Consider the following 22,629-nt stretch of genomic DNA (forward strand, 5'->3'; position numbering starts at 1 on the left):
CTGGCCGGCCTGGTTTTGCTTATTTTTCTACTATTCTGGATGATATTGAGGTAAAGACATAGGGAAGGATTTGCTATGAGCAGCAAGTGTGGGAGTCAGAGCCGAGAACTTGTACCCCAGCCCCACCACTTCCCATCTGTGTGACCCCGGCCAAGTGGCTTCATTTCTCTGTGACTCAGCATATTCCTCTGTAAAAAGGAGAAAGAATACAGCAGTGGGAAGAATACTTGAAACGAGTGAAGGCGGTCAAAAGGTACAGAGTTCCAGTTAGAAGATGCGTGAGTCCTGGGGATGTAACGGGCAGCAGGGTGACTACAGCTAATAACACTGTATTGAATATCTGAAAGATAAGAAGGTAAACCACCTAAAGCTCTCGTTAGAAATGAAGATTCTGCTCTACATTCTGCGCATTCTGATTTAGTAAGTCTGGGGTAGGGCCTGAGATTCTGCATTCTTCACAGCTCCTAAGTGACGCTCATGCTGTTGCCCAGTAGCCCACTTGAGTAACAAGCTGTTAAGAACAGCTCTCAAATCTCAGTGACTCAGCACTGCGTCACCATCACCATCGCCATTATTCTCACCCTCATCCTCATCTTTTGACACAGCGGCTCAGCAATGGTACTGAGGAGGTGAGACGTCAGGGCTGCCTGAAATAACGGAGGACGGGGTAAACCAAGGATGTGCATTTGGTGGGGGCTGGAGGTGGGAAAAGGTGGGTAGAATCAGAGAGGAAAAGGAGGCAGGGTGAGGTTAATGAAGAGACAAGAGGTAGCAAAGAGAGGAAGACAACGGCATGAAAAAGACGGGGAGAGAGAAGAAGACAGGAAGGATGAGATGAGGGAAGTAAAGGAGGAAGGGAGTGGCCATTGGATGAGAAAACAAAGGTAGCCACCTTCTCTCCTTGGGGTGGGACTGGCCCTACATTATCTGACTTTCCTGAGTGGAGGGCGCTCTTCTCGACTAAAGCCCTCCCGAGGGTGGGCACTCCGGCCATTCAGGCTGCTGGAAAGCATGCTCAGAGCTTCCCCGCTTCACTCCCAAGGCTCTTCCTTCCGGAGTGATGGAGGAATGAGCTGTCACTGTGAGAGGAATAACACATGGGGGCCGATCTCACGACTGTGAGTGTAGAAAAGGCGTCTTTCAGTTCAGAACACCCAAGTCTGGGGGAAGTCTCTGACCCTCAGACTTCGAGCTGATTGTCCATGAAAACAACCCAAACAAAAGGTACCTGATACAGTTCGATCCGTTGTTCCGCGACTCTGGCCTTGGGGTTCTGTAAACGAAAGACTCTGAACTCAGCCTTCACCAAATTGGAAGCATTCTTCTCCATCGCTGAGACGTCAAATCGGACAATTCTGAAGTAGGGTCTGTAGAAAGTGGGCGGGATGGCATCTGTAAAAAGGGCAATCGTGAAAATGATTAAAATCCATTGTTCTCTCAAAAAAAAAAAAAAAAAAAAAGACCATGCAGCATGAGATAGACTCAAGAAACCAAACAGGAAATATCTACAGAATGATTTTGTTTCCAGTGGCCAATTTAATATCATTAACAATTTAACCAGAAAAAAAAATAATGTGTACTTGGTTCCAGGAGGAGCAGATTAACAGAGATTAACAAACCACTTCCAACTCCATTTGAGGGCGTGAAGTTAACCCTATCCTTTGAAAGCTGATGGCATGGTGGAAAATCCTAGATGGTTATGAATTGGAACAAGTTCATGACAGTTGATGCCTGGAGAGAGCTGTCGGGCTTGCATACGCTTTAATCAGACGTGCCAAGAAAATAGCTCCTAATGGCAAGCTGTTTGCCCACGTATTTTTCCTTGAAATTTTGGCAACCAAACACTCCACTCTATCCAGGTTCATGGATTGCATCTTTTTTGGCTTCAACAGTTTGGTCTTTCACACACATATGACCAAATACACCCTCTATTCAAGTCAGGCGGAGGACATCTGAATAAAAATCTGTGCACACTGGCTATACAAGGTCCAGTCTTAAAATTCTTTATTCAGTATAAATGTCCGTTGGTGGGAGGGGGTCCTAGCTAAGAAAGAGAAGGAATCAACCCAAATTCCTTCTGTTCTGAGCCATGAAAAGTACAGAGATGCAGAGCACACACAACAACTGCAAGTTCATGGGCTGCTAGAATTTTGCTGTTTATTTTGCAGTCGTCTGTCATTGCCTCATGCGCAACTTGAGGTTACACCCAAAGCAAAGCAAGTCCTAATTCTCTGCCCATACTTCCTATGTGACACCCATTGTTTAAGCACCTCCATGAGGCAGACCATCAGGCAGACCTACAGGTCTGTTTCTCTAAACCTCGTCTAAAATCTCCTTACTTTCATCCTTCTGGAATGTTCCATCCAACTCTGGCATCTCCATTACTTTCTACCCTCTCTTTAATCATGTCGCTTCATTACAACGTAATCATTCATGGTTTTTTACGGCTCCTTACAAATGTTTTCGTTACTTCAGTATTATGTTTGTTTATTTTTGTTTTCCCCCATGACATCTGAGGACTCTTGAGGACTGACCATCTTTTCCAGGTTTTTTTCTTCTCCCATGTAAGACAGGGCTCTGCACTCGTGCAGTTCACCAAATAGCCACTGTTCTCACAGTTGGTCAGCAACAGGAGTCTTGAAAGACTCAGGCATCTGGCTGTTGGCAAGACTAGTTTCTTATTAAACAAACGAGCCATCCTGTCGATCTTAAAATAGAAACAAACACCTTTCGTGATTTCCTGGGAAATCCATCCCCTGACGATTATACTGAAAAAAAAAAAAGCAAAAAAAAAAAAAAGCGAGGGACGCAGGAATACTTCCTCATCTTAAGAGCTCCGCACTTCTTCCCCTGATAGAGGCTCTCGCCCATCCCTTTCCCATGACCTGTGACTCTCATGAAACAGCTCATCGGGAAGCAGTGAATTCCAAACCACGCACGCTCAGCTCAATGACCGCTTCAAGGACGGTGTGAATTGAGGCTTTGAGCTCAGGAGTCTCAGACACAAACAACGAACAGACTCCCCCAAAATCCAAAGCATCCAGGTTTCAGGGAAAAGGACGTCTTCGCACAGATGCGGTGATGGCCCGCCTGCCGCACCACGGCTGTGAAGTCGTCGGTGGACAGTTTCAGACCAGCAAACGTGCACTTAAGTGGGGAGGATGTGGGAGCCCCCTCGCCCAGCAATTTGAAAAGGGAGCTTCGAGAAGAAATCAACCTTTCTCGCTGCTGGAACACGCCCAGCCCAGGGGACTGGGCAGGCTGATCGGAGCCTGACCAGCTCAGCTGAAAGCAGGCCAGTTGCCCAAGCAGAGAAGCCTGGGGAGGGCTGGGGCCAGGCTCCCTGGCCTCACACACTCTCTCGTTTGGCCGGAACCTTCCACAGGCCTAGCGGCTGCATTCATCTTCACATGGCCGCCCCATTAGACAGCAGAAGCTTCAAATATGCTTGAAAAAGCGTCCCGAGAGGGCCAAGCTGCTTCAGAGCATTTCCTGTCATTAGGAAGAGTAAACACTTCCTCGGGTCCCCCCTTCCCGTCAGTGGAACCCCCACAGGCCCGCTCCCCTTCCACAAACACCCATCTTTCACACCCACTCGCCCCAATCTTTTCCTTTCATCAAGTTTGTAAATAAGTGCTCTTGAGATTTATTTTTATTCTCTTCTGTGTTTATTAAACTTTGAACAAATTTTTCCCCCTTTTTGGTCTTCTGCCCACACACACGCTTGCTTTTTAAAGCCGCTTCCGACCAGGAGGTCAATTTTGTTTCTCCTTTTTCTAAGCAAATCGTCCAATGATCCTGTTCAAGCCTTTCGAGCTTTGAAGGGGTGTTTGCAAATATTTACAGGAGGAGCTTGATGGTTAAGGACGGTATTCTGCTCCACTCCCTACACACTGGCCAACAGCCTTCCTCCCCTCTGGCCATTATAACCGTTCCCGCTGTTAGAACCGAACCGCCTGAGGATTCAAGTCCAGCTATTCGGCTCTTGTTTTCTAAGTCGAAGCAGTTAACGTAGGAGGGCAAATGACTGCCCCACGCCCCTCCGCCCAGCACCTCGGCTTTGGTCTTGCGACCACACTGAAGCGACCAGGCCAGCAGGTCACAGCAGCCTCTCCCAGCCCCCTGCTCCAGCACCCAAGAGTGGGGGCTCACTGGATAAAGACTGGTGACACTAAAGAACTGACTGCCACTTCCGAGGGTCGGTCCCAGCTGTCCCCTGCTGTCATCTGCTACGGGTCACCAGCCCCCTGCCTGGCTGAGGAACTCAAACCACTGGCCAAATATTTCTGCATTTGAGGGAAAAAAAAAAACCACAGCAAACTGCTCGAGCCTAGCCTGTGACCCTGCCCTTAGCTCATAAAAGCTTTTGGATGCATGGGGCGAAGAGCTGAAGGCGGCCCCTCTCCACCCAGCCAGGATGCGCGGGCTTGTCTCCCTGGCCCAGGGCTCCGGGCGGCAGGTAGGTGCTGAACAGCTCAGGCAGCCCTAAGGGGTGCATCTTTTCCCCCTGCCTTCTCCAAGAATTCGTGTCCCTATTTGGAATGTGAGTCCCCTGGAACGCCCACTGGAATTCCAATCCGGTTCCCATCCCATCGCCGGGTGGTCAGGTACTGGTGTTTGACCTCGGCAGCCTGCCCACACTCCTTCTGGCTCCTCTCAATTTCAGATCGACTTTTTGGGGTTCAATCGAATGCATCTTCCTCCAGCCCCGTGGACTTCAGACCACCCGGCTGACTCTGCTCCTCTCCCCACCACGCTGTCCCGTCTGCCTCCCTCCCAGGGAAAAGCTTGCCCGTGGAAGATTCCAGAATGTCATCCAGCAAGGAGTGTTCCCCCATCTCAACCTTGGCCACACATCACACATAAATGCAAATTAGCCCAGGGAGTCTGAGGCACCAACACGTTGAACCGCTGTCCTAAAAGGTACTGGTTGGCTGCTAGCAAGTTAGTGCTATTTAAAATAACAAGCGGGTTAGCAGAGGCTGAACCCCACAAAGGAAAAAAGAAAATGAGGAAATCTAGTTACTAATTTACAAAAGAGGTGGGTACAGAAAGCCTAATGATAGCCATAATCACAAGCTACTTTTATAAGCACGCTAACTTGACCTGCCATTTGTTCCAAATAATGTATTGGCTCATTCTAAGTTATCTTCCTCCCGTGGAAGCACCTTGAGGTCAGGAATCTCCACTTGAGTTCTTCGGTTCCCCACTGCCCAGGGATGGCTTCCTGGGCATGTGACCAAGGCAGTTGCACTGGGTCCCAAGCTCAGAAAAAACCTCACACTTGAGTTTGATGCTCTGGGGTCACCACCTTGAAATCCTTAATCATTTCACCTTTGAATTTAGGCTTTGTACTTGAAGTCTGATGGGACAGTGGAGCATGCGTGGTGGGGGTAGGGGGCGGTACGGAGCCTCGCTCATGGGCTGTCCCACTCCCATCACCTACTGGCCTCCCTAGGATTGGCTCCCGGCCCCCTATCCCTCACCCCTGGCAGAGCCGGTGTCAGGCACTCACACTTGAACCATCTCGGGGCAGGGCACCGGGGCAGCTTTACCCCTGAGGCTGGCCCTGCCCTGATGCATTCAGAGGGCATCGCAGTGGGAGCAAGCAGCTAGTCCTGCCATGGTCACGTGGGATGTGAACGCAGCGAGGGGCCTTTAAGGCCATTGGAATTTTAACTCCAAATCAAAAAGTCCTAGCTGTGTGGAAATGGGAACATTATTTGGCTTTTCTGAGACTGTTTCTTCATCCATATAACGGGGTAAATAATTTCCTACCTCGTATGTATTGAATCAGTTTGTCGGGATTACATAAGGAGCAGACAGAATGTTTGGGCACTGGGTCCAGCGCAAAGATCCCCTCAAGAAGGTCCCTTCCTCTCCCTGTTTCCATGCCTTGGCAACAAAGCTGCCAAGCGGTCCTTGGGCCTTCCTTGAATGTCCCCAGAGAGAGGACTCTCTTACCACCTGACTTCATTAGCAGAGAAGAGGCAGAAGCCGCTGAGTGCATGGGGGCAGCTTATAAACGACTCCGGCCACCTGTTCCTCTCCCCTGCAGAGAGGAGTCGCAGTCACCTCGGTCCTCAGAACCCCCACCACCATGCTTTCACATTTCACCTGTTCCCCAAAACCCTGACCATCAGAAAGGCTGACCTGAGAATTCTGCCTTCCCGCCAAACATCTCTGCATCAAGTCAGCCCACCTCCCACCGTGACAATGCTCACATCAGGACCATGTAACAAACAAGTTAGTGAGAAACGAAACCCGAGGGAAGTCTTGCGACATCGCTGATACGTGATGAGCTCTGACAGAGCCTGTGGATTTGGGGCCTGAAAGAAACACCCCAAGGATGTCCAGAGCTCAGCCTTTAGGGAGGCAATGCTTTAATCATCTCTCTGTTATTTATTCCCTCCTAGGTGGTTTACATCACAAAATTGGCAGGAGAAAAAAGTGTGTGACGGACCTTGGAATCTTGGGTCAAGAATTGCTGGGTATTTGTTGTATTTGCTAAAGCAATGGTTCTGGAAGTGCGGTCTTGGACCCAGGGCATCTGCCTCACCTGGGAACCTGCAATAAATGCAGATTAGCCAGGGGAAGCTAATGCATTGTCGAGGCTGAAGAATCACTGTACTGAAAGGTACTGGTTGACTGCCAGCTGGTGAGACCAGCGCTATAACAGCAAGCAGATTAGTAGGGGCCAGAGAAGAGAAAGAAAGAGACCTTAGTTTCTAACAGCAGCTTTCTTGGAGCAGGCGCTGACCAGAGCCCCCAAGGGAGCTGGTCTCAGTGTTCTTGGGGGATTTCCAGGATAAGCCCGAGGGCAGGAGTTCAAAGTGACAGGCAGGAGGTATGGGAATGAAAGGAATTGTTAGAGGCCTGGAGGTTTTATTTGTCTCCCTGCCCGAGGCACTCGCCATCTACCTGAACTTTAAATACAAGCTAGTTTCCTTTCTCAGGGAAAAACTGTAAGAGGCTTAGAAAGCAGCCCAGGCCCCGGTTACTTAGCGTGGGTGGATACATCCTACACAGCCAGGCCCCTCAAGAGTGGGTATGGGGTAAGGTCCAATGCTCTGCATTTTAACAAGATCCTTGGGCAATTCTTATGTACCTGAACATTTGAGAACCACTGAAATAAATATGGAAGAGAAGAAATCGGCAAAGAAAGACAGAAAGACAAAGAGACTTTTTTATTTTTTGAAAGCACCAACCACGTTCTAACATACTATAAAACTGACTTATTTAATCAGTCTCTGGTTTATGATTGTCTGTCTCATGCTGCTAGGCTGTAAACTCCATAGAGGAATCTTTGTCTGTTTTGTCCAATAAGGTATACAAACTATTGAGGAAAATACACAGAACATAATAGTAGCTCAATAAATATTTTTAAATGGTTGGAAAAAAAAAGACAAAGGAACATCTAAACGTTTGATCAGACGTTTCACATAGAAAAAAAAAGAATAAGATAGAGAAAAGAAGAAATTGCAGCAAGAGATCTGAGGCTCTTATCATAGAAAAAATTCCTCTGTGATTTGCACTGTCTACCTTGACTGCCCATTTCAAACTGAAGAACTTGGAAAATATACTGATGCCTGGGTCCCAGCCCCTACGAGTCTGACTGGACCGGGATGGTCTTTTCTAAGCTCCTCAGATGATTCTCACACACAGGCAGGATAGAGACCAGCTCAATGGAAAAGACGGTATTTAATTTGAAGAAGAGACCACTTAGAGACATCAGATCCCTTAAGAGATTCCAAATGTTTCAGGGGCTTGCATATGGAACGTTCCTAAGCCAGGGAGTCACATTTGGGCTCAATATATAAAGAATTTTTCTAATAATTTAGAAGTTAAAAAAAGGGCAGGGGGGATGTGCTGTCCTTCAAGGTCGGGGGCCTTCACCTCACTGGAGGAAGTTATGTAGTTTCGAGATGCACCTTGTCCAGAAAGATGCACTGAGGTGCCCTCAGCCTGGGGGCAGGTTGAGCTAGACCCAGCTCACCAGCAGCTCTGCCATTTCATCAGTCTCCTGCTGACATTCTCCACAGATGGAGCCTCCAAAAACTGATTTTTCCCCCGTCAATCCTACCGTAGATGACTGTCCCTCACCTCCTGCATAGGAGTCACGTCGGGGCTTATGAATACGCTTATTCCTCGGCTCCATCCCAGACCTCCTGGGTGATTCTGTTTCAGGCCCAAGTTTGATAACATCAGCCCCAGACTGTGATCTAACCCTAATGAACTTGGCCAGGCTTCCCCTCCCGTTACTCTGTCTCATGACTTAGTGAGGGATGAATGCAAAAGATCCATCCCACCATCCTCACCGTTAAAAAGAGTGGCCTGGTCTCACTGCAGCCTCAGAATTTTACTTCATAATCCCCTCTCGTTTTCTAATAGCTTTACATGCTTCATTTCTGCTAAGAAGGTTTTCACCCCCATTTCACAGACAAAGAAAGTAAGAGCAAGGAGAGTGAAGTAACTCCTGGCTAAGCTCAAGGTGAGGCCGGCCTGTCAATCAAAAGCTCTGGCTTTTCACCACAATACCCTGTCTTCCAGGCAAAGGAGTCCCCTGAGTTGAGGACACGAATCCCACCTCAGGCAGAAATACCAACACGCTCTCTTGTTGGAGCATCACAAACGGGCACAAAGAAATAGATCCCCTGCAGCCAGAGGTCTGTTTGACTTTGGCAGTCAAGAAACTCTGATGCAAGGCCCAGTGTTTTCAGTGATACTCCTTAAAAGAATGACCCGGATGTGGAGACGGGGCGCTCGCTGCGTGGGAAAGCTCCCCCCATAAGAGGCACTCTGCTCTGAGTGACCAGGACCAGCCGGGACACTTTGGAGCCCTGTTCCTGGTGCCCCGCGCCCCAGGAGCATCCACCAGCTCTCAGCCCCAAGATCCTCGAACGAACGGAAGAGAACTCTTCATTCCTCTCTGCAGAAATGACCGCACTTTGCCTGCAGCTCTGCTGTAACTGGTGTGGACTCCTGACAGCGCTTAATGAGTGCAGTGGCCCTTCATTCCTGACGTCCCCCGCTTAGAGGGAAGTAGTTTGGGGTTCACTAGACATCCCCCAGAGTGTGGCAGGACCAGCAACACACTGAATGGCTGGAGGGCAATAAACGAGCTTCTATTTGTGTGTGCACAGACCCCGCCAGCCAGAAACCAAGACAATTGTGTTTTGGGGTTTTCTAAAATTTGTCTTGGCACACGGGATATGGATTTTGTTTCACTACCACATCCCAAACACGGCTGACATTCAAGTCACAGCAATTTAACACAAAATGACCGAGGAGTAAACAGCGCATCACCAGTGGTTTCTGATTTTCTCTCCGGCCATCCCTCCTAGTCAATGTAACGTCGCCCCCGAGCATCCGTGACGGGGAGCGGGCGTCTCCCAGAGAGGCGCGGTGTCAGCCTTGACATGGTGCTGGCAATCGTGAGTCTAACTGTGTCAGCGTCAGCCTATGTGACTTGGCGCTCTCGAGCTGCTATTTGAGACCATGCACCGTGTCAGCAGGAGTGTTTGGTCCCGTTCTTCCACGGGGCAAAACAAAGTAAAATTGCAGTGGTGCCGGCCCGTGGTGGTTGGTTTTCTCGAACTATGACAGATGTGGGGCTTCTAGTTTCTTCTCCAAGTTCCCCATCACCCTCATGAAACCCCACCTACATGGAGACCAGCTATTTCGTTTTAATTCCTCCTCCCATGATGCTCAGGACTATGCATGGGGTGGGCACCTGGACCCACTTTTGTGGGCAGGTGGACCACAAATGGGACATATCCCCTTGGAAAGGCCTCCTGGTGGGAGACTGGCCTCCTGGTTGGACTAGGCAATCAAAGCCTCTCTTCTCTGCCATTGTCTCATTCTTTAAAGCACATACAACTCTCTGGGTTCTTTCCCCCCCCCCCATTATCTTCTCTCCTTCATTTGTTCCATGTTCTTTCTCTCTTCTTTTCTTACTGATCTTCAATTTGTGCTTTTTTATTTTTTTCTCTAGGACATCCAGGGAGCAAAGCAGTCATGATTTTGGTCTCACTGATGGTGTTTAAGGAAGCCAATGACCTCACGACACAGTGACCCGGGCATCTCTTCTAGAACCCAGCAATGGCTCCCAATAAGATCAACAGAAAGAAGGCAATAGGTTGTTGATTCCATGAGCAATTTAAACTTGGAAATTTAGGATATCACCCTTAATCTCTTTATGAATTAGAAGCACATTTTATTTTCAATCTCTTTTTTTAGACCGAGAAATGAGTAAAATCTTTCCAGGACGACACCAAACACTGGCAAAATCAAGATAAAATGCACAGTCTTGGACATCGGTGCTCATCCCTGCAGAGCGCCTTCTTCTCCCAGAATAAACAGACTTCAACACTCCCCTTTCCAGAAACTACTGCACTCTCCCTGCAGCTCTGTAAGGACTGGGGTGGACTCTCTGACATGCTTAATGGGTGTGGTGACTCCTTAGTAGCCTGAAAATCTTTCTCTAATCTTCCTGAAATTATAGCAGTGAGGCATATACCGGCCATTGTGTGCCTTGTACTGTGAGCTCTTCTCTGGGTTTTCTGTAAGCTTCCTGCTCGTGGCCCCGCTTCTTTGTCAGGCCATCACCTGATTACTCTGAGGCACTCTGTTGATTTGCTGCTCCGCCCCAAAGCTAAACTAATAAGCAAGAGGGCACACCCTGCTAGGATTGCAAGCTATTTACCAACTTAACCAAGTGGCATGGGCTATTACTGCTGGCGTATTAAATTCAGGACTCGGGAGTGAGTAAACTTGAAGAGAAATAGACGGTCTGGATTATCTAGCTTGAAAGGGAAAGCAAACACAGTCAACGTTCATTCTCTCTGAAATTCTTCACTGCACTGAGGAATGAGAGCATGTTAAGGGAATGCCTGGCACCTAGGACATGCTCTGTCAATGTTATTGGTATCTAATTCCTCTCGCTGCAGTTTTCTCTACAAGACAAGACAAAACAGTCTCTCCCAGAACTCTTGCAGTGACAGAGAATGCAAAACTCGGCTGGATGACCTGCTGTAGACTCTTGACAGCTCCAGCTTTCCAAAGAGTCCTTCCCTATCTGGGGCTGAGATCTGTTTACCTGCAAGGTCTACCCACTGGCTCTAGTTCTGCTACATGTGATGATTTATTCACTTTCCACTTGACCCTACTCAGAACTCCTGAAGCCAAATCTCATGGCTGCCTGCCCATCTCTTTTCTTTTCTAAGCAAACAGTCCTAATTCCTTTCAACCCTTTCATCGTGAAAGCCTTTGACCTTCCTGGATGGTCCCCTCTCTGTGGATGGTTTCCTCTTAGCTCCAATTTTAAAACTGGACCCTTAAACCTGAACGTAATCCTCAACACAGAATAGAGTAGAACTATCACCTTCCTCATTTGGAACTCATACTTCTATTAATGCATCCCAACACTGAATTATTCTCATTCTCTCTCTCTTTTTAAACTTGGTACTCATATTGTATTTTCCATGTGTTTTAAATGTTAGAGGTGTTAGGTCTTTTCCACACGAAGTATTTCACAGATGTCATTATCCTATATTTCATACCCTAAGCCTTTTTTGTGCAAATTTGACAGCACACTCCTATTCAATATGTACTTACTTGATTTGACTCCTCACTTCAGATATGCTGAGATGGATTTGAAGTCTGATTTGGTAAACCTGTGTATTCATTTGTTACATAACACTGCAGAGGACAGAGTCTTAAAATTAGAATTGTTTTTTAGGCTGAAAGCTAGTCTGGCATCTTGACTATGAAGGTGGTAGGGAGGAAGAACTGCTTGGAAGGAATTTTCAGTTATCAGATATCCATACCAGCATTCTAGTAGATGGTCACCCTGTACTGTACAAAGAATACCAGAATTTCGAAGGATGGTGCTTTCTGAGGGTTGGTAGATGTGTTCATTGAGGGTGTGTGCACTTCTCCCATCCTGTTTGTACTGGCAACACAGCTATGGGCAATTAAGATACGGGAACGTACAGGAATTGTAGGAATCCAGATGAACTGTGGCATGACCGAGTTCTGGAATGGAGCCACAGGCGTTATGCTTCTTTTAAGAATTCACATTCATGTGGACACGAGGCAGCTTTCTGTTCGAGGTCAGGCCACCATTGGCGAGAGGAGAAAAGACATCTTTAAAGTCAGAATCTCTGTGGCAGAACTAGACCCCAGAGAAGGCCTTGGAAATGTCTGCGTGTGCCTGATTTTTATTTAATTATCTCAGAGCAAGCCCTATGGTTTGGCTTCAGTCGTATGACTTTGGTGTAGAGATGTTGAAAATGCACAAATTTTCATCTGCCCCTAGGGACCCTGGGAGAGAATACTGACTGAGAAACAGGACCTAGGACACCCAAGAATGAATCCAACCAGTCCCAAGTTATTTGACATCCCAGCCCAGGAGGGGGGCCCTGCAATTTTGACACTGGAAGGAGACGTCTTAAGAAAAACTAAGTTTCTTCTCTTGGAGGAGGCTTCAGCTCTCTGTGATCTTTGGAAGCCTGCAGAAGTCTTACTGACAGGGGTCAACACTCAGGTGCTTTCTGAACTTTCCCTGCTCTCTTTTCTCAAGGAGGTTGGGTAGACAGGACAGGACAGGTGCCTTTATTTAGTTTCGATCCAGTGGCTCTCCCACGCTTCTTAAGAAGCATTTACTGAGTCTCCTTTGAAGAGAGCTTTGAATCAGCCAGTGCTTCTTAAATGGGTTAGGGTGAAAGCAAATAGATCTCCCAGGGTGCCACCATGGTGTGTACACACATGCAGGACCAGAATAAAACAACTAGCAAACTAAGGTAGCAAGATGGCCCCTTTACAAAACACCAGCATGAGGTTTACCAGAAGGAACTCAAGGATGTCCCAAAGTCAGTGGAGTAACTTTTACCAGGTTGGGGTGCATCCGCTATGCCCCTGAAGACGTCTGTGTCTTGCCATATTACGTTAGACTAACTTTAAAGCTTAGACAACGTATCTGAAGGATTTTTTTCCTGTATCAGAAAAATGAGAAAATAGCCCGTCCCACCATATCCCCTAAAGAAACAACTTGAGTTTCATGTGGGCAAGGGAGTGAGAGGTTTCCAGTGAAGAACACACACCCTGCCCCCCAGAACACACACGGGGCAAGTCCCGAGGACATCTCCCGTCACAGGAGGTTTGACAAGGGAAACCTGGCAACTCCTCCCAGCTCCTTCCAAGTGCTCCTCAACACCCCAGGAACTGTCTTTAGCAGGGAGCAAGTTGTGTGCCTGCTTGGATGAGAGGCCACTGACAGCCAGGAAGAGGTCTGCACACCCCTATGTCTCCTGGCTGGTGGGCTCTCTTCTCGACCCTTCTCTGACCAGGCTGCACATTGAATCAGCACTAGGAGGACCGGCGCTGGGAGCACTGGCTTTACCTTGGAGGGAGGAGCCTTGGTAACTCTCCTGAGTACAGGAGCTGAATCTGTCATCTTCTCACTCCCCAGGGCCTCCTAGCACCTGATAAGTGCTCAATAAATATCACAAAGGAAAAGGAGGTGACGCCTCTCTTCAAACAGCTCAGCCATACGTTGATGACCAGCGTAAATCACAAGCCCTGACATCGTCCTAGGGTTTTATGTTTCTCAACGTACTTTCCCATACATCACTTCCTCCGAGCTGATAACCCTGTGCACTAGCAGTGTTGGCTCCATTCTACTGCTGAGGGAACCATAATTCAGAAGCCAATGGTTTTATTTCCATGAGTCCCGGGACTTCTTAGCGCTATCCCAGTGCTCCTCTCTTGCCACCAGGCTCGGGACCTGCCCCTCTGCAAGACAAAAAGCAGCCGGCGGAGCAGGAGATCCCTTAGAGGGTGTGTTCTAAAGAGAAGGCACGGAGCCTGGGAAGCCCCGTTCTGAGACCTCTGTGCTGTTCCAACGTGAAGAGAGCTACAGCAACAGGAACACGAACACGCTTCCCACTGGCTCTGACGCCCTGGGGATAGCAGTCTTCATAGATTTGGGGAAGAGCTATTCTATTGCCAAGAGCAGGAGCGTCTCCCTTTAAATGCCCAGTAGCCTGGCGGTGACAGTGCCTAGAAGGGACCAAGATGGAGAAAGTGATTTAAGCTCAGGCAGCTACCTTAGGAACACGACATAGAGTGACCTTCCCTGGAACTGGGACTTTGGGAATGACGCAGAGAGAGATTCGAGAGAGAAGCAGGGAGCAGGTTTCAGAGAGGGATTTAGATGTCCGTGGGACGGTCTGCTCTTTCTTCCACGGTGGGTGAAGGGGAGACTGCAGCTGCAGCAACAGGCATGGCAAAGACTCAGAGATGCTTTTTCACCATCAGCCTCAATGACAAAATCACTTTTCGGTGTACAAAGCGCATCCACAATTGCCCAGAAGTTTACTGCACTTAAAAATACCTTCCTCTGGATGTAGGAGACCAGCTGTGACCTCTCTGCCCTCAAGATGACCTCACAGAACAATCAATGCAGCCCAGACACAGACAGACTTTCACAAACGCCAGCTAATCTCTTTGTTTCTTTTTCTGAAACCAACTGATCGCACATTAATTACTCCTTGTTCACTGCAGGAAGGCAACTGGGGGCTCTCAGAGGCAAATACACCTTCTCCATGGCTCTACTATAATTACACACGTCTAAGCTCATGTCCACAGCTGGGAGGGTGCCCCCGGTCCTTGAACTACAGCTTCTAACCTGCAGAGGACAGACACATGGACTTGTTCTCGGTGGGCCTTCCAGGCTGAATCTGTTTCCATGAAGAATAACGCAGATGGGGAGAATGCTGGCAGGGGGCAGGGATACAGAGACAGACACACAGACTTCACGGCGTGTTCGGCAACCTCCAGTATCTCCGAGAATGATCCCAGAATCCTAAAAGCATTTTATGAGTCTAATATACATACAGACTGTCCACAGGGAGTAAATCCTATTTCCCCAGCCTTCAATCGGACCAGTTTTTCTCTCAAGCCTAGTGTGAGGGAAGGGAAGCGAAAAGGACACATGCAACAGGTCTTGGACAGTGGCCACGTGGACCACGAACAGATGTAAAGTGCACAATGTGGGAGGGGCTTTTCAGACGTCGGCCTGAAGAGGGAGGGCGGGGCGGCACACTTTCTCTGTAGACTTCACTTGGGGGCCGCAGTAAGCTCTCCCGCCAGTTCCCTCGCATCTGAAAGAATGTTGGGTGGGGACTGGGCTCAGGGGCTGGGAGAGGCACTGGCTGCCCTTGAGGCTACAGGGATTCAAGATTAGAAAGGACTAACCCTCTACAGCTTGTCGTGCCTCTTCTGGCAGTACACACAGCGTGGGACTGAGCAAGCCCACCTTTACTCTCCGCCATCTTCCATCTCTCTTGACCTTTAACCAGTGAGAAGTCTTGACGACTTTCAAATATCTCAGAGAGACAACTTCAACTCATGTCTTGCCAGGACCCTGCGACCCCAGCCTACACTTCTAGATTTGCAGTGACGCTGCCACCTCTGCCGCAGGGTCCTCTCCCCTCCCGCCCCCACCGCAGGGGACTCTGCCTTCGGTTCTACATGTACCGTATTACTTCCAGTCTCCAAGCAAGTGCTGATGCACCGCCACACCCAAGCCATGTTAATCCTTCACCTAGAAACCCTTTACTTTTGGCAAAGTCTACTCATTCTTGAAGGTCGAGCCTTGTTTCCCTTCTTTTCAGAAGAATTCCAGCTCCTCCAGGACAGAAGCCACCTCTCCTTCTGGGTGCCCGACAATGCCTACCCTGGTGTGTATGATGGTTCTCAAGATCTTTAGATGTTGACCTGATTGACGGCAGCATGAGAGCAAGGACTCAGATTCATTTCTGTGCTTATAAAATGTGATGCTAACTCTTGCCTCTAAGAACAGCCATAAGGGTTAAATAAGATAACGATTTGAACACAGTGAGTACTCGAGACTTGTAAGCCTATATGATTAACTGATCGCCGGGAGCAGAAGGGGAAGGGCTGCATCTACTCTCAGAGTTCAATGCCAGCAACACTCTCCTAACCAGGAACAGACAGGTCACATATGTCAAAATGGCAGCAGCATCTGAGCCCCGTGCACGGGAGACATTTCCTCTGCCTTACAGAGTCACACAAACCAGGACAGTCCTTGGACCTGCCCCTGCTCCTCGGTTTATAACTACTGGTATCAAGAACCTGTGGGCACAGGGGAGCCTAATTCAATAGGACACATCTTAGAAAACCACTCTCAGATTCACTAGATTTGCTGACCCACTGGCTCACTCACATAAAGCTAGGTGTAAAAGGGGACTTTGGTGATTTTACTATTAAAAGTACTCACATTTATGTGTTTTACTGGATATAATCTTGTTTTTAACCTTAGCGACATCTCATATTCTTATGAGTGACATCTCATAGTCTTATCTCACGAGATGCTTATGAGATGAAATGAAATGCTCTTACACAAGTGCTGTCTTATTGACAGTGCCGACCTGAGCTGGATGATTCCCACCGCCCACTTGCATGAATGAAGAGACAGGTTTAGAGCAGGCAAGTCACTTGTGCATGCTGCGAGAACACAGAAGTGGCTGGAGATTGCAAACCACGTCTATCTGAACCCAAGACCACAGTCTTCCCACTGTTCGACGTCCCCTCTCTTCCCAATAAAAGTTCATTCAAGGACCAGTGGGTGGAAAGTCCCAGAACAGCCAAAGCTCAGTAAGTGATGAGGCTTCTAAGAGTTGGAACCATCCACAGAAGGAGTCTGAAACTTCCCTGGGAACAGCCAGAGGCTTATGACAAGATTCAAGGAGAGATGACAGGACCAGATGGCCTTTGAAATGTGACCACCCTGACAACTTGTGACACTGTCCCAAGGTTTATTAGACAAGTCTGGTTCTAGTAGTTTGGATCTTCAGTTTTCCTCAAAGAGAAAAGATGGGGAAGGAACCAGATAGCATTGAGGATTCAGAGGCTGAGCTTGGGAAGGGCCATTCAGGCTACAAGGCACAAAACCCAGGCCACTCTCAGGGTGCCTATGAGATCAGAGTCATCAGTCCTATGCACGGTACTTGCCCGGGGCCACGGCGTGTCCACAGACAGCCTCCAAAGCACCTGTGGCCGACTCTCGTTTGTTTCCCTGGCTCCCCTGAACCCTCCATGGATCATCTTCCAAGCTGCATTGTATCCAGCCATTCTCAACAGATTTGAGTTTTGCCTTCTGTCCCTTTTGGTCTAGACCCTAGGGCTGTGAAGGACTGTCTACGGCCCCTGAGCTTAATGAAGAATGATGTGAAGCAAATGCAGGGTAAATCCACTGCCTGGAAAGTCAGCCTCTCAAAGTGTAAGATGCCAGGAATACCAGCCGCAGCTCCGAGCCTCACCTGCATTGCCCCCTTTACGCCTCGCAAAGACTCGATAAGGTAGACATTCTTTTCATTTCCGTTTTGCAGGTCAGGAGACCGGGGCTTAGGAGGGTTAGATAATTTATTTAAGGTCACGTAGCCAATAAGTGGTGGAGCCAGAGTGGAAGTGACTTACCGTGGACCACTGTCAGCGCTTCACTTCAAGGGGTGACCCGTTTCATACACAACCTTGTTTGTAACACATAGTAGGGCGTTTAACGTACTTGATTTTCTCAGATTTGCCAACATACCTGCTAGTGCTTTTTCCATGTCAAGTTATTCTAATTCTATTCCAACATACACAACAAGTTTAATTATCTACACAAAAATATGGTAACTTCTAATCCTATGAAATAATAAATGACAATGCACCATCATTAAAAATAGTCACATACCCAATGCATGGAGAACACTTATGCTATATAATTCCTTTTTTCTTTTTTCATTTAAAAAAAAAATGAATCAAGATGTTCTAGCAGAGGGGGGGGGGAACTCTGTGAATTACTTTATATTATTTAAATTAACCTTAAATCAACTTGCCCTATAGCTCATCACTACAGAACTGTCACATAGCCACAAAATCGCCATGCGTGACAAACTGTGAGGTCGAAATGAAAGAATGGGTGGAGGGAAAGCATTCTTGTGTCATTTCACAATTTTGGGGAGGCTCCAGAATGTGGCACATTTTTTGTCAGTATGTATTTACGCTCTGCCTTTTTAGGTGGAGAAGTCCAAAGGCAACATTTCTTATTTGAAAATGTGTTTCATGGAAAGTTCTTCAGAAGCCTGTGGTTAACTTTGCTGCAACTTCTAACTCCTTGAAATCTGACTCAAGACATCACCAAATATTGCGAATCCTCTGACATGTAGCTGTGTTAAAATTCTTCAGTAAAAAAACTCCCAGACATTGTGGTTACAGGGATAAACGGTTTATGCAAGGGCTGCCCCTTCTAAGTAAGAATTCCCACTGCCTATGAAGCCAATAGGAGCGTGTGCGACACTGGAGACCTGTGACTCCTTCCTTCTCCACCGCCCTGCCACCTGCTTTCCCATCAAACAGAAAAGGGACCTCTGAGGGGCGAATCAGCAACCTTGCTACTGGATTTCAAAATGTTCTTGTGGTTTTCTTAATGTAGATTCATACTTATAATCGATGATACTTTTTTTGATGAGGGTATTGTTTTTCTTTGTATTGAGGTATAGTTGGTTTGCAATGTTGTGTTAGTTTCTAATGTACAGCATAGTGATTCAGTTACACACACACACACACACACACATATGCATACCCTTTTTCCTGATAGGTTATTACAAGGTATTGAATATAGTTCCCTGTGCTGTACAGTAGGACCTTGCTGTCTATCTGTTTGATATATACTAATACATATAATTAGTATCTGTAAGTCCTGAACTCCCCATTTCTCTCTCCACCCCCGCCTTCTCCTGTAACCACAATTTTGTTCTGTGTCCATGAATCTGTTTCTGTTTTGTAAATAAGTTCATTTGATGATTTGTTTTTAAAAAAGGCACATGCTTTCCTGCCTTGCAGTTTTGACCTTCCTAAAAGATCACTTCCAAATCCCAGGGGGATTACACATCAACAAAACAGTAGTTTGAGATCCCGTCTAAACGTGGGTGCATTTGTGCTCAGAGGCTTCCCATTAAATCCCTGTTTATATCGTGAATCCAGTCCGAGAGCTCTCCTGCAATACCCCAGGGCAGGCCCAGCAGTCGGAGGCTCTGGCACATAGTTCTTTCCTCCTCGTTGGGAATTGCCCTTCCTTTTGCTTTTGATTCTTCCTTGAAAACTTTCTAGTGTTTAATTCAAAACTCCAATTATTTCCAAGAGGACTCTAAAAACATCTTACAGTAGGCTTGTGTCACAGGACAGACAACTTCCTGGCCCCCATAAATATTTATTTTCAAAAGTCAAGATGAGTGATCAAAAGAGAAAGCTCACACTGGAGCTCCACGTACCACCAGTGCTTGGAAAGGGAAGCCCCTGAAAAACATGCGCTCCTCAGGGAGTCGGGGGTGGGATCTGAGGATCTCAGCTTTATGTCAGGAGCAGGAGTTGGTAACTTTGATCCTCCTCTTCCTAAACCTGACTCTTTTCCCTAAACACTGGCTGTTTCACTACAGGAGAGTTACTCCACCCTCTTCTGCTTTAAAATTTTGTTGAAGGTTACTAAATATAAAATAGATAAACAAGTTTAAATTATATAGGACGGGGAACTATATGCAATATCTTGTAAGTAACTTACAATGAAAAAGAATATGAAACTAAATATACGTATGTTCATGTATGACTGAAACGTTTTGCTGCACACCAGAAATTAACACAACATTGTAAACTGACCATACTTCAATAACTAAAAAAAAAGATTTTGTTGAAGATATGTTTTTGTCAAAAATCATCAAGCTGCACACTTAAGACCTGTGTGTTTCACAGTATGTACTTCCCTTGAGAATAGGGGAAAAAAGAAATGAAAGGATGGAAATGCATATCAATATTTTTAAAATAATCCCATAATGAAATGTCCTACAAAGAAATACTAGTCCCCGGCAGCTGGAGGAGTCTCACTAGACTTTCAGGAAACATATCACTCCAATCCATGCAGACTCTTCCAGAGAAAGAAATAGGAAAATACTCCAACTCAGGCAGACAGTATACCCCTGACACCACCAAAGCCCAATCAGAAAAGGGAATTTAGAGACCAAATCCACTCACGAAACAAAACCCACTCAAAAAAATAGTAGCATCACCAAGGCCTGTTGTATATGCCAAAAAAAATGGAAATGATGGAAAATCATTCTTTGGATTCAGTTCCTGTAACCAACTGTCCAATACAGGACACAGAGGCACTGAAGCCAGAAGAGAAAAAACTCTGAATTTCCACAGAGAGAAAAGCTGACGACCCACTTGAGTGTGGAAGTGAAACCAAGTGCTTAAAACTAGGCCCCGCGTCCCTCGCGTGAGCAGCGGCGGGCGCCGTGCGCGTCAGGGGCCCTGCCCGAGTCTGGATGTGAGTCTTGGAGCCACGTTCTCTACGCTGGGGGCGACGGACTGCTCTCCCACCGACAACACTAACCCAAGAGCTTCATTTCACACCTTTGCTTTTCTAATTTTCCACCTTCGGCTAAAAATACTGCTTTTTGGGTGAGATTCAACCAAAGCATGGTCCCCCGAAGCAAAGGGAGCAGTGGCGAATAAGAGCCCTTGCAGGGGCCTCCGGGTAAGCTGGCTCTTCTGTTTATATTTCCAGCCTCGTTGGAAGACGGCCCCGAGCACTTTGGCTGGGGGGCGGGGGGCCGTTTCCAATGCTCTGGTCTCATTTTCACACAAATACTCCTCCGCAAAAAAATAAAAAATGAAAACTAAAAAACTACAGCGATGTTGAGGGTCATGGCAGCCCCCATCCCGGAAGGGCAGGAAGACCGAGAGGCAGCTTTCACCGTCCCCTTTTGCTGACCTCAGGGATCCTGTCACTATTTACTCATCCCACGAAGTGATGATGAAAGTAAAGTATGGTTCATTACCCATGTGCTTCTCTGACAACTGCTGATCTCTTCAATTTGAAAATAATTCTCCCCTGCTCCAGCCTAGGACGGCCCCACTGTGTGTGCACGGATACACACACACGCTCCTAATAACATTATCTCATTTACTAGCTCTGTTTATTGACATATGGGGTTCAGTACAGACCGCCTGGAACTCAGCCTCCAGCCCCTTCTCTTTCAGGCACATCACAGAGCTCAGGGCTTGTCCAGAGTTTTAGGATTTGGTTTTTTGTTTGTCATCTTGGCACTGGTGCTCGATGAAGACATCGCACTGTGACCAACGAGATTTAAGGTTTGGGACTCAGCGGACCCAGATTCGGCTTTGGCTTTGCCACTTCAGAGCTGGCCTCGGGCGCATCTTCTAATGATTTTAGGCCTCAGTTTCCTTATTTGCAAAATGTGAAACACCAACCTTGCAGGATGGTGGGAAGGTCAGAGGCAGAGAGAATAGACAGAGGTTACAGGGAATGCTTAGGGCCTGCTGGGCCACCCTCACCCTTTGCTCTAAACCAGTTTTACCAAAGTAAAAATACAGACAGACCTCGGGACAGAACTAGCTACCTGACTTTGGGCAATCCACGTAACTCTCTCAACTGCGCTTTCCCCATCTGTAAAATGGGGACAAGTCAGCATCTGCCGCCTAGAGCCGGGAGGATAAACTAGGACGGTGAAAGCAAAAAGACCCAGCGCTGGGCCTGGTTCGCGCTGAGCCCCAGCATCTCAGCCTCTGTTATTTTTTCCTCGATTCCAAGTTGCCAGCACAAGGGCTTGTTTCTGGCAGCTCTGTGCTCACCTTCCCGGCTCCCCGCTCACGCAGGGATTCCTCTGCCCATGAGCTCCCTTCCCAGCAGCCGGCCCCACCCCCACTCCGGGCAGCTCTGCTCCCCATCTCCAGATGAAGCGAAAATCTGGTAAATATTACACTTACAAGGTAACAGGTCTGGAATGCTCGGCATCCCAGGCGGAGCGCAGTTGCTTCTTGGCATCCAGACACATATATGCTGCAGCCCAGGGCCAAACTGCATTTGGCTGCTTTGTGCAATTCAAATAAAGATCTTCAAAATCCTCCAACTCTATAAACATTTGTACTGTTTGCTAATCAAAGGGGTGAGTTTTTTTAAAAAAAAAAAGCCATCTGAAGAGAGCTGGGCATGCTGACGGCTCTTTTCAGTGGAGACCCGCAGGAGTGCTGGGGTCCACGCACCATGTAGGTTTCCAACATATAAATGATTTCCATACTTTGGGCCAAGTGGACCCCACTTTCAGAGTGGACTGCCTTTCCCTCAACACACAGACCTAAGCAACTTTCATTCCAGCTGTTGGTGCCTAACTTAGCCATTACACCGCCCTGCTGCTTCCGTGTCACGTGGTTGGTGATTGACTCAAGCTTCAATGAACGGGAGTGAGTCATGATGACAGTGGCAACTATGGTGGCGGGGGAGGGGGGTGTCCTGGCTGGTCCACATTGTGGCTATTGATCTTGGGAGTGATTTAAACTCTCTGCCTTGGTTTTTTTCTTACGTGAGATGGAGAAAAGAATAACGCCTATCTATTATTGCCAGGATCAAATGAATCAATTTCTCCAAAGTGCTTAGCAGAAACCTGGGGTAGAAGCGGCACTACCATAGTAGAAGTAATAAATACTACTATTATTGCTGCTGCTGTTATTGTTATTATGGACCAAATACCAAGTGTGAATAAACGA

The 22,629-nt window shown here is 47.4% G+C and overlaps 1 protein-coding gene across 3 annotated transcripts in view; it reads right to left on the reverse strand.

The window, feature by feature from the left end:
• TGFB2 (transforming growth factor beta 2) overlaps positions 1-22,629 on the reverse strand; it is a 75,372-nt gene that overhangs the window by 23,970 nt on the left and 28,773 nt on the right. For all 3 annotated transcript variants that reach the window (XM_015238632.3, XM_006203656.4, XM_006203657.4), the window contains one exon: positions 1,229-1,392. In XM_015238632.3, the coding sequence (XP_015094118.2) occupies positions 1,229-1,392 (164 nt within the window). The remainder of the gene's footprint in view (positions 1-1,228; positions 1,393-22,629) is intronic.

The sequence above is a fragment of the Vicugna pacos genome, chromosome 23 (genome assembly GCF_048564905.1).
Source record: "Vicugna pacos chromosome 23, VicPac4, whole genome shotgun sequence".
NCBI lineage: Eukaryota > Metazoa > Chordata > Mammalia > Artiodactyla > Camelidae > Vicugna > Vicugna pacos.